This window comes from Panicum hallii, chromosome 8 (assembly GCF_002211085.1).
Source record: "Panicum hallii strain FIL2 chromosome 8, PHallii_v3.1, whole genome shotgun sequence".
Classification (NCBI taxonomy): Eukaryota; Viridiplantae; Streptophyta; class Magnoliopsida; order Poales; family Poaceae; genus Panicum; species Panicum hallii.
This window is the reverse complement of record NC_038049.1, coordinates 2,022,340-2,034,799: the sequence shown is the minus strand read 5'-3', so window position 1 is coordinate 2,034,799 and position 12,460 is coordinate 2,022,340. Positions and strand designations below refer to the sequence as shown.

The 12,460-nt window shown below is 50.6% G+C and overlaps 1 protein-coding gene across 1 annotated transcript; it reads left to right on the top strand.

Annotated features, from left to right (window-relative positions):
- Positions 1-8,600: 8,600 nt before the first annotated feature.
- LOC112902502 (proline-rich receptor-like protein kinase PERK13) lies at positions 8,601-12,055 on the top strand. Its single transcript, XM_025971627.1, has 8 exons — positions 8,601-9,942; positions 10,040-10,429; positions 10,532-10,618; positions 10,705-10,775; positions 10,867-10,943; positions 11,038-11,185; positions 11,257-11,418; positions 11,528-12,055. Exons 1-8 carry the CDS (start codon positions 9,027-9,029, stop codon positions 11,750-11,752), a joined length of 2,076 nt encoding a protein of 691 aa, XP_025827412.1. The 5' UTR covers positions 8,601-9,026; the 3' UTR covers positions 11,753-12,055.
- Positions 12,056-12,460: the final 405 nt, after the last annotated feature.

Genomic DNA, 12,460 nt, shown 5'->3' with positions numbered 1-12,460 from the left:
GGGCTGCAGTTGGGGATAAAGACAGGGGCAGACTTGGACTTGAGAGGCGAGGTAGGTAGGGGGTCATTAGACGGCAAACGTTCGGTCGACCATATGGAGGGGCTCCTCGATCTTCCGACCGTATTTTTTTTCCTTTTTTAGTTTTTTTATCTTTTTCCAGTAAAATTTTTTGGAGAAACATTTCAAGGAAACATTTAGAGAAACAGGAAAACTTTAATGAGAAAAAGTTTGAAAGATAAAAGTTTTTAGAAAAAATTAAAAAAATTTGAAGAAAAAACTTTTGAATCCTAAATAAAAGAAGTTCGGGAAAAAGTTTTCTGTAAAAAAACTTTTGCATCCAAAAACTAAAAAAATAAAGTGTTGCTACCCTAGGGCCGCCGCCGGGGGCGAGCGCCCGGGGAGCGCGCTGCCGCGCTGCGCGCAGAGCTCGCTCCGGGAAGCCCGGCGCCGCGCCGCCGCCGCCCCACCCAGTCGTGCTGCTCCGCCGTCGCTCCGCCCAGCTGCCGCCACCGCGAGCTCATCCGGGGGAGATTGTTGTCACTCTGCGCAATCTCCAGAGGAAGGAAAGGGAAAGAGTAAACGGGGTGAGGACGGCTACAGGACTCGGCGTGTCTCTTAGAGAAGTGGGATCAACCGTAAATTTTGGAACTTACGGTCACCCATAGATTCAGCATCAAGAAATGTTCATTGCAACCGGTTAGCAACGACTGCACCTGCCTCTTGACCCACCGGGACTCCTCCATCACCCGTCGGTGGTGCCATCGCTGCTGACCTCGCTGCCCACAACCCCTAACCGCCGTTGAGCTTGTCGCCGCCCCGACCATCCCTTCTACCCTCTTTGGCCATGAAACCCCAAACCCCCAAATCCCAAATACCTAACCCTAACCCCTCCACTGCCGCCGCCCCCGCTGGCCTCCACCGCTACCCGCGACCGTCGGCGCCTAGCCGCCGGCCGTTCCGTCCACCTCCCACCGCAACCGCCTTCATCCCCACCCTCCTCTCTCTCGAGCTCGGTACGGCGCAGCACAATGAAGATGGCGTTCGCTGGCGATGTTAGCAGCGAACGTTTGTCAAATAAGATTTTTTTTAGGTAAGGTAAAGCAAGATTTGTGCTAGGAGTAATAATCAGGAATGTTATGCTTAATTAGTGTTCATCGGGGGTAAACCCCGCAGCGACTACATGTCACTTGCGCTACAATTGGATGATTCATCGCCTGAAGCGCAAAAGCAGACCGTTATAGTCATTAGGCCCAATATAGTCTCCAGATGTGTAGAGCAATAGCCCAGCATGGACCAACAGCAGCCAATAGGCTTGTGGCCATGCATGTTTGAGCGTGTCATGAAATTGCAGGCCTTGATCCGCGTGAGAAACAAGCAAATAGAAGCATCAATCCAGCCACAAACCGGCCCACCGCGCACACGCCTTCACGGGCAACTGGAGGTTTTTCCTTTTTTATTTATTTTTCTTCTTCATTTTTTGTTTTTTGCCCCTTTCTTTTTTTTTGGCCGAGGCTTAAAGCTAGTTTCAGCATTAACGTTGTTTTTCTATTCCTTTAATTCTCTTTTTTATTTCTTTCTTCTAATTTTTATTTACCTTTTCTCCTCTAATTCTTTGTCTATATTCATTCATTTATTTTCTTTCCTCTTTCTTTCCTTCTTTGTTTTTTCTTTCTAAACATAATACAGATATTCTATGAACAGATTGTAATTATACTTTTATTAATTCTAATTTAGTAACTTTCTAATTTAGCTACTATTCTTTTCTTTATACTAATTTTTTTATTTTCTTTTCCTTGATTTTTGTTTTTCTATTTAACTAACTTGTTAACTATGTTTTAGAATTTATGTAAAGTGTGGATGTGTGTAAAGTTTTTTTAGAATTTAAATTCTTTATATATTAACTTGTTTAGCATATATATATATGCTCATAAGAATATTTTTACGATTTATATCTATTTGCTATTCATGTAAAATTATTTGTCTGCGTGCAACTAATTTGTTTGCAGTGCCAAATTATTTATTTGCTTTATAGACGGAATTGTTCGGCCATGTTGACTCATGTGTTCGTGATATTTATTTTTATTATTTATTCTATAGAATTAAATGTTCATGATGTTTAATGCCTTGTTCGCTGTACATTATTATTTGTTCGTTATATTTAGTTTTTATCTGTAAAAATAATTATTTATTCGTGCTGTTAAAATATTTGTTCCCGAGATCCAAAATTAACTTTTTATACTATAAAATTATTTTTTAAGAAAATCATGCAAATATAGGCAAGTGTGGTCTTATTTTGAAGATCTTGTCATAAGAAAGATAATGGGGTGATCGGAATTTATTTTGGATGCATGGTATAAGATTTATAGACTTTTTAGTTTGAACTCTTCTTATACGTGGGTGATGTCATCGATTTGTTTGTATGCATTTGTTATTATATTTTTATTCTGACGAGAGTACTATTAGTGGTACTACTTCAGCCGATGTAAGCAAATTAATTAGAGAATCTTAGGCTTGGCTTATTATGCTGACCCGTGAGGCCCATTTAAGATGCGCAGATTCTTCGGGTGATGGTTCGCCGAACCATCCCCTCAAGCGATAGCTAATCGCGCCCGGTAATCCCAATCAGTTCGTGATCCTCGTCCCGGGTTGTCCTGCTGAACCACACGCAGCCCAGAGAAAGAAAGGCCCAGCCCAACCGCGGTGCTCGGCCCGGAACGGCCCGTTCTGGATCTGAATGGAAAACTACTTCGATCATCAGGACAATAATGCTCAGGGAACATTTTAGTAAGCAAACGGCAAGTGTACAGAAAATAAATAGTGATCAGCTTATAGGCTTTGGTGAAGCATTTGTTAGCGTTTAAACTTGTGTTCGTTTTGTTTCCTTTCTTTCACAGTTTTCTGTTAGAAGTGTGGGCTCACTGATCCGTTTTTGTTGGAGCTGAGCGCGTCCTGTATTCCGCCTGAGACGTGCACGTGCGCGTCGTGGCGAGGAGAGATCCGCGTCGCGCGGCATGACCCGGCGTGCGGGATGGCGAACGCGGAGCGCGGGTCATGGCGCGCGCATGCTGGGAAGGATTAGCCCTGCCGTTCATTGCTTTGTTAGAGTTAGTTGTTGCGGCACAAATCCACCAGAGTCCACTGCTTCCTGGCGTTCGCGTGAGTGCGTTCTTGAGAGCCGTCTGCTCCTCGCCGGAGAGATTCCGGCTAACAGCATTCAGAGGCTAGAAAGTAAAGAGATCACGCATAATGCACAGAATGCTATGGCAAGAATCAAGCTCGAATTTGTGGTACCGCAAGTACACTCGGATCAGGAGCACTGACTTTTCTAGAATCCTTCATCTGATGAAGAGCACTGTCTTTTCTGACAACGATCTAACAGGAGAAATTCCTGCTGAACTTGGAGGGTCTTGTGGAACTGAAGAAATCGCCTCAGTGGACATATTCCAGAGGCGATTGGCAGAATGGCCTTGGAGTCCCTTGATCTTGATCTCTCATGGAACCACCTCAACATGTCTTACAATAATATCTCTAGGAAGATTTCTCCGCTTCTCAGCTTCAAACCCTTGGTGATGAAGATCCATACATGTATGCAGGCAACAGCTAACTCTGCAGCCCTCTTGTCGCATGTATTTTCAGTACTTGGATTCGCAGCTGTTGTGGCTACTTATATTCAGCAAGGCAGTGAGCAAGTGATACTTCCTATCCATCGACTCCATACGTGATTAGTTTTGTGACTGGATGGTCGTACTGAAGATAAAGGTGAGCAGGAAACTGGTAGAGAGCAATCGCAATTCAGTCAAACTGAACTTGCTATTCTGGACCGAACAACACGGATGGTTGCTTCCCATCTTCAGAGCCTACGCACAATCGATGGATAAGTGGGAATGTGCATTAAATAATCTAGATGGAAGCTGAGAGTGCAGAGTTCCCATGTACAAGGCTCTTTTTTTTTATCTTGTGCTTTTTTACTTCTCTCTCTGTTTGTCTTGATATTGATCCTGTGTTTAAAGAATTTCTGAATTAGGTGGTGTGCTTATAGTTTTTTTTGAAAGACATGAGATATTGTGTTCTGATTAGATGGCACATGTTGTGAACTGAGAATTCTAACTAGAAATTCTGAAAATCTTCAGACTTCAGTGCTTCAAAGCGTGAGCCGTTGGTAGTACGGCGCGGTTCATCCTCTGAGTGTTCCAGCTTCAGCAACAGCCTGACCATGATGAGGATGAGGATGAAGAGCAAGAACAAAACAAAACATGCCAACTTTAGTTGCTGTCCGAGTGAAAGTATATGATACAGATCGAAGCAGGAAACCAGACACCGGGGATAACTTCTCACCTAGTAGTGCGTCAGTGTCTGATATAGTAGAGTTGTAAAGCTTGGTTGTCGGCGTTTCTTTTCGCCTGTTTTTTGTGCTTTGCTGTGAACTGGGTCTCCCCCAGAGCGGTACCGTACTCGATGTGCTTTCAAGAAAAGCTGAGTTGATCTCCTTTCAAACAAAAAAAAGGAAACCAAACACCGGGGATCGGTACGAGCGGCGACGGCCAATGCCTGTGACACGGCGGTGGTCTGGCTGCGGTGGTAGCGGCGATTGTTCGGAGCTCGGACTGTGGTGGTTCATGGAATGGAATGGACATCCACGGGGATGTGCTATTTGATCCATGTGGCGTCCTCGCCGATGACGAAGCCGACGGGTATGGCGACGCGACGGCGGCTGCCGGCTGCGGTCCTCACGCGACGATGCCGGCGCTCGTCCGGCGAGGGTGTGCCCGAGCACAGAGGAGAGGAGAATTGCAGGCGTCACCCACGAGGGCTTCCCTCAGCAGCCGTGAGCCCGTCCGCGGCGGCCGGCGTCCGAGAAGAGCGGCCCATGAACTTGGGGGATAATCTGCGAAAATTGAGATCCATACAGGGACTTATTTGGAAAATATCGCATCGCGATTAGTAATAGCGATCCGAATCAGAGGTGTTTTTTAAAATATTGGATCGCGATTACTCGTCACGATCCGAATCAGAGGTCTATTTGTAAAATACTTGATCGGGATTAGTAATCGCGATCCGAATCAGGGGTGTATTTGTAAAATATCGCACCGCGAGCGAACCAAATTAGGGGCTATTTTGCAAGACGTTTTTTTATTGCTTTTGCATCAGACCCTCCTCCGAGCGACACGGCGGCGGCGGGTTCCGTCCGGCGAGCCCCGCCCCCACCCGAGGAGGCCACGGGATCCCCTTCGTCTCCTGGTTCCGCCAGGTTGCCGCCGCAGCTTCACCAAGGAGGCCCTACGGGCTACGGCCGCAGCATTCCTCAGGGTCTCAGGCAAGGGTTCGCCTGTTCGGCGGCGGACCACCCCCTACGCTCCGCGAAGGTCGGGGCCGGCGGCCGCGCTCACAGGCGCCGCATTTCTTGCGGAGGAATGCGCGTGGGGCGGCGAAGGTGGACTTGGGTGCGCCGCACCGTTGCCTACTATTGTTTCAGGTCCACCCGCTCTGAACTTCTGGCTCCCACAAATTAGAGCGCGCATGCTCCCGTCGTTCATGTAGTGTGCATCATTCCCTTTGTTGATTTGGCGGGACTGTGATGGTAACCTCCTGGTAAATTAGATTGAAGTTTGCAGACGAGTTCAGGATCAGAACATAGACTGCAGACAAAGGGCCTTTGTTCATCCATCTTTCTGAATTAACATTGGCATTATGAAACGCACCCATAAAGAACTATGCATGGTGTTATCAACCTGAGCCGAGGGTCCGAGACTTCGACAATATTTCAATATCTAATCAAGGAATCATCAGTGCACTGCTGTTGTCAGTTGATTATTGTTGACTTTATACCCTATGATCTGGATGTGATATTTTTCCCTCCCTGAGAAATGACTATAGATTACAATAATTGCGAAGCAAACGTCATATGGGTGCTGGTGTATACATATTTGAAAATTAATTAACATATTAACTCAACTGGATGTACCAAGTCTAATTCAGTTACATTTATCCGTACCAGCTATTCCAGAAGTCCTATTCAAAAGGAAATTTGTGCTCTAGTGATATGTTTTTGAGAAAATAAACAGAAGAATTGTGTTTCTCATGTAAGTGCTTATTCTTTTCAGTCTTCACAGCTTGCTATATAGGATGTTTAGACAATATCTTGCAATAGTCTGGTGTTTCGCCTGAACTTAAATTTTGTGGTATTTTTTATTCGTTTGATCATAGAGATGTGTCTCTCTCGAGCCTAAATAATTTATCTCACTTGATGTATTCAGATTTGTGAATGCAACATTACCGGATTAATCTTGTGGGGGCTGGCTCTGCAAGCCGCATGGCCATGAGTTGTGGCATCTTCATTGCATGCATACAATCCAGGAGGCGTTGTTGGAGCCAGTTGCAAGTATTTGTATCCTACCTACTCCATATCTACCTCTACATTTCACACCAAAGCAGTGCATTTTTTTTCTTAATTTCTCTGGTGATGCATTGATTTTGGGAAGGATGAAATAGGCAGCTATAGTAAGATTATTAAAAATTACCCACTTTGAGTCTAACAAATCTGGATAGGTGTTTACTCTAACGAGCCAGAACAGCAGTTGCATATTCGCCCACTTTGAGTTAGGACTTAAGAGGAAGGATTGAACTTAGCTAGAGCAAGTTTTTCTCTTATTTTCTTCTCTGGAAATTAAAGGGGTGTTTGGTTTGGAGGAGCTTATTATAAGCCCATAAGCCTTTCACATAGAGAGGCTTATTATGAGACTAAAGTTGTGTTTGGTTGTAGCGGCTTATAAAAAGCTCCTGTAGTTGGTAATGACTTTTCTACCCCTCATTAATGCCCCTATAGGTGAGGGAGACAAGGGTAGTGGGAGGAAAGAGGGGATGTTTTGGTGGGGCCCACAGAAAATAAGCCCCATAAACATCCCTTGGAGGGGCTTATGGGGCTTATGGGCATAAGCCTCACCTATAAGTCTTCATGTTTGGATAAAAAGAGGGTAATTAGGAGTTTATTGGTGGGGCTTATATTAAGCCCCTCCAAACCAAACAGCCCCTAACCTTATTACTAAGCCATAACCTTTAAAGCCAATGATCTGTGAGAAACTTCAACCATGAAGATTTTCTAGTACAAACTATTTATTGTCATTGGTCTCTTCCAAAAAAGCATCTTATCTTGATTACACTGGGCCTCAATTTAAAATACATCCACAGATTAATGGTTCCCTACTCATTTGAATATGATCATATGATCTTGGAGAGAATCGTTTTCAGGGTTCCATACCTGCATGGATAGGAGATAGTCTGCAATCCCTTATAATCCTTAGATTACGATCAAATCAGTTCTCTGGAAATGTTCCTGCTGAACCGTCGCATCTCCAATGCCTTCGAGTGTTGGATCTTGCTAACAACAATCTTTTCAGGGTCCTTGCAGTATTGGAAACTTCACTGAAATGGCTTCACATCCGTCCAAAAACTGTACATCATTCATAACTTTTAGTAGTGGTGATTATATGAGTATCAATGCTAATCTATACATTACAACCAAAGGAGGAGAAAGACTGTATTCCAGGAACCTTTATCTGATGAAGAGCATTGACCTTTCTGGCAATGACTTCACAGAATTCTTGTTGACACTGGAGCTCTTGTGGAACTCATGAACCTGAATCTATCAAGAAATTGCCTTAGTGGACATATCCCAGAGACAGTGAGCCGTATGGGTTCATTGGAGTCCCTTGATCTCTCATGGGACCAGCTTTCTAGTGTGATTCCTCAGAGCATGGCATCATTGCATTGCTAAGCCACCTCAATATGTCTTGCAACAATTTTTCTTGGAAGATACCTCCAGGCTCTCAGCTTCAAACACTCGGTGATCAAGATCCGTACATATATGCAGGCAACAATCTCTGCAGCAATCTTGTTCCCGAGACCTGTTCTGAACAGAAGGGAAATCCAGTTGATCATGAAGAATAAACAGATGGCCGTGATGTCGTTTTGTATGCATTTTCAGGACACGTCTTTGGAATCGGGTTCACAGCTGTTTGGTGGCTACTTGTATTCATCAGAGCAGCAGGCACTTGGCACTTTCAGTTTGTCGACAATACATCTGAGAAAATATTTGGTTTGATTGTACTACTGAAGACGAAGGTGAGCAGGAAATTGTTGGAAAGAAACTACTGGCCACAAGTATACTGACGGTAGGTTCCCAAGTCCTAACAGACCAGCATATCTTTGTCAACAGTTTAAATCACATGATAATCCCATGATAAAATTCAGACTCTTTTTAACAACCTTGACAGCAAATTATTCCCTGGTTCCAGTGTCCTGTCATTTTATAATTTGACATAACACTCCATGGCAAATCAATTCATTGACAAATGACAATAAACCTGATTATTAAAAAAAAAGTAAGACGGTCTAGTTCATTCAGTTACAGGAAACAAAAGCAATGAGCAAACCAACCTCGAAAATTTCCTCAAAAAAAAAACTAACCTTAAGAAGAAACAAACCTCTGTTCTGCTATCTTGTGACCATCTTCTGCACTTCCTGCATGTATCTAAATTTAGCATGTGTAAACAGAGAGTTGCACTTCCTGCATGTATCCAAATTTAGCATGTGTAAACAGAGAGGTGAAGAGCTGACTCATCTGCCCATCACTGCCATGGCGACGTGGCGTCGTCTGCCTCACGAGCTCACACAATCAAGTGTCCGCCGCTTTCCTCCTCCTACGGCCGCCCATGTTTCTCGATGCTCCCTTGCAGCTGCTCCCTTCCACCTCCACCCATCCAAGAAAAGCAAGGCGAAAAAAAAATACCGAGGAAAATCGGAAAGGGCACAAGCACATTACACGGCGGCCGTCTCCTCGCCAAGGCGAGGCGCGCATTCCGTGTCTCCACGCCACCCAGCTCGGCCCGCCGCCGGACCGGCGTCTCCACCGGTGGCTCTGTCCGCCGCCGCCTCCCCTTGCCAGCGCGCGCACTGAGATGCCATTCCGGCTCCTAAAGGCTCCCCCGGAACGACGACGACGGCAGAGCTGAGCGCGCGGCGGCCCTGCGATGCCGCGCGTTCTCATGGCGTCGGCCGAGCGTCTGGCCTCATCCCCGGCGGGAGGGCCGCCGGCACCGGATGCGCCGCCGCCGCAGTCGTCGGCGCCACCCCCGCCGGAGGCTACCTCGTCGTCTCCTCCGCCGCCGACACCGTCGCCGCCTCAGCACCCGCCGCCGCCGCCGCCGCCGCCGCCGGAGAAGCGGTCCCCACCGCCTCCGGCACCTTCAGGCAGCAACAGCCCGAAGTCGCCGTTCGAGCAATCTTTGATAAAGACGCCTTCGAGTCCGCCGGAGAAGTCGTCGTCGACGGCGTCCCCGCCTCCCCCTGCTTCGCCTCCGCCCTCGCCGCCGCCGACGAGCCAGTCCCCTCCTCCCCCTTCCCCGTCGTCGCCGCCCCCGTCACCACCTCCACGTTCGCCGCCGCCGCCGCCCGAGTCATCAATGCCACCGTCGTCGCGCCAGTCGCCTCCGGAATCGAGCACGCCACCTCCACCCACATCCTCAGGGACAGCCGCGACCCCTCCACCTCCCCAAACTGCCACATCAGGCTCCGGGTCAAAAACACCGGCCACACCGCGCGAGGCGCCGTCGACGCCGGGAACGCCTCCAGACACCGACGCCCAGCCACGTCCGTCCCAGGGGACACCTTCCTCAGCGACGCAAATACTGCCTCCTCCAATGGCCCTGACGGTGATCATGCCAGGCTCCGGCACACCTGCGGGCGTGTGGACGGGCCCGCCTGGCTCCGCCGCGACCCCTCTGCCACTGGGTCCCCCTGCCGGAAGCTCCGGCAGCAGCTTGAAGACCGAGGAGCTCATCGGGATCTCCGTGGGCGGGCTCATCCTGACACTGGCCTCGTTGTTCATCTTCCTGTGCTTCAGCAACAGGCGGGGGAGGAAGCGGCACAACGCCGTCGTGCCGGAACGTGAGTGCCCGCCGGCCGACATTGATCACCTGCCCGTCTTGTCGTTTGCATCGCAGCTGCAGCGTTAATGCGCGCTTGCTTGGCTTGCCATCTGCAGACGTGGTCTCGACGGACGCGAACGGCACGGCGGCGGCGGCGTCGCCGGCGAGCGGGGCGAGCTCGTACGACCTGTCGGGCTCCAAGTCGTGGTTCACGTACGACGAGCTGACGGGCATCACGGGCGGGTTCGCGGCGGCGAACGTGATCGGCGAGGGCGGGTTCGGGAAGGTGTACATGGGCGCGCTGGGCGACGGGCGGCGCGTGGCGGTGAAGCAGCTCAAGGTGGGCGGCGGGCAGGGGGACAAGGAGTTCCGCGCCGAGGTGGACATCATCAGCCGCATCCACCACCGCCACCTCGTCACGCTCGCCGGCTGCTGCGTCACCGAGAACCACCGCCTCCTCGTCTACGAGTTCGTGCCCAACAAGACGCTCGAGCACCACCTGCACGGTCAGCTGCTGCTGCTGCTTGATCAAATAGAGCTCGATCGGTTTCCTGCATCCATGGCGGCGGCTCCTCTTGGCTGATGTGAACGTTTGGTGTGATCTGCAGGAAAAGGACTACCCGTGATGGACTGGCATAAGCGGATGAAGATTGCGATCGGAGCGGCGCGTGGGCTGACGTACCTGCACGAAGACTGTAAGTAACGGCAGTTCATCCTGCGATGCTCATGGGAGCTTATTAATTTGTCGCTCAATTCCTCCACGACTAAGAACTGCTTGCAGGTCATCCTAGGATCATACACAGGGACATCAAGTCGGCCAACATCCTTCTCGACGACGCCTTCGAGGCCAAGGTTCATTTGCACAACAATATTCCATTCCATCTCTTCCATAACTCGAAATGCAGCTTACTGGTTGCGATCTGACGATCGGTTTGGCGAACAGGTTGCTGATTTCGGCCTTGCCAAGCTCACCAACGATTCCTTGACGCACATCTCGACGCGCGTGATGGGCACATTCGGGTGAGCTGCCCCGTTTGCATGCCTTCTGAATTTTGCAGAAACCGTCGCCACATCCATCTCTGAAAGTTTGACTGAACATCATGGGATCGTGCAGGTACATGGCGCCGGAGTACGCGTCGAGCGGGAAGCTGACGGACAGATCCGACGTGTTTTCGTTCGGGGTGGTGCTCCTGGAGCTCATCACCGGGCGGAAGCCCGTGGACGCGTCCCAGCCCCTGGGAGAAGAGAGCCTCGTTGAATGGGTGGGTACCTAAACCTGAACCTGAACCTGAACCTCCAGTGCTCCTGGCTTGCTCAATCCGCCTGCCTGCAGGCCCGGACCCTCCTCGTGGACGCCCTGGACACGGGCGACTTCCGGGAGATCGCCGACCCCGCGCTGGAGGGCAGGTTCCCCAAGGCCGAGATGCGGCGGATGGTGGAGGCCGCCGCCGCGTGCGTGCGCCACTCCGCCGCCAAGCGGCCGAGGATGGTGCAGGTAAGCTGGCTGGTGGCGGGCGCGGCGCCGCGCTATTGCTATCTAGCACCATTAATCCATGGACGGTTGCTGATCTATCGTCGTCGTCTCGTGGATGGTCGGAACGAAGGTGTGGCGGTCGCTGGACGTGGACGAGGGCTCGTCGGACCTGACCAACGGCGTGAAGCTCGGGCAGAGCACGGCGTACGATTCCCGGCAGTACTCGGCGGACATCGAGCTGTTCCGGCGCATGGCGTTCGCCGGCCACGGCGACGGCGACGACGACGAGGACGGCCTCTCCACCGCCGAGTTCGAGGACGGCCGCCGCGGAGCGGGTTCCACGGCGCGCAAGTGAGCAAGCGGACACCCCACATGCGCGGAGAACAGTAGAACACCCGCACGAGCGCGCGGCGTACGCCATGGAGCTCGATGGGGCGCAGGAGCAGGGGACCAAGCCGTGACCGGGCGCGCGCGGGCACCGAGGGCGCGGAGGGTTGTCGCAGGAGAGGAGGCGGCAGGCGCGGCTTCCTTGAGCCTAGCATTGTGTGTTGGTGTGCATGCGTTGCTACTCCTGCTGGTACCTTTTTGTGTGCGCGCGCGTGTGCAGTAAATCAGCAGGAAAAAGAGGCCCAGTTCAGATCAGCATCCGTCGCGTAAAGCATGTCATTTCTGAGCTGTGATCGCGGTTTGTGAGATGTGTGTGATCGCGTCGTGCTTGGAACGAACGATGGCTGCTCCTATAGATGGCCAAACGGGAGGAAGAGACCAGCCCCCGCGTCGTCTCCTCTCGGAGGCAACTCGGGCGGCGCCTACCCGCTGCCTCCCCACCCCTCTCCCGACTTCCTCTATACCTCCTCGCCGCCGGAGCAGGGCGTCGGAAGCCATGCACGTGCTGGGAAGGCGGCATCAAGGCTTCTCTCGTGTGATCCAGGTGTTCCTGTTGGATGATTCACCGGCACTGCGCTCGGTACGTAGGCGGTGGCGGTGGTCCGGGGCAGCGGATCTGGCGTCCTGGGGATCAGATCCGGTGCCTCTACGGCCGGATCTATGCGGAGCGGCGGCG

What these genes read in the sequence shown, in the direction of transcription:
- LOC112902502 (XM_025971627.1), top strand. Translation starts at nt 9,027, where the DNA reads ATGCCGCGCGTTCTCATGGCGTCGGCCGAGCGTCTGGCCTCATCCCCG. An exon ending in ACGACGCCTTCGAGGCCAAG is followed by an intron (nt 10,776 to 10,866) that starts GTTCATTTGCAC and finishes TTTGGCGAACAG; the next exon opens with GTTGCTGATTTCGGCCTTGC. An exon ending in AGCGGCCGAGGATGGTGCAG is followed by an intron (nt 11,419 to 11,527) that starts GTAAGCTGGCTG and finishes GTCGGAACGAAG; the next exon opens with GTGTGGCGGTCGCTGGACGT.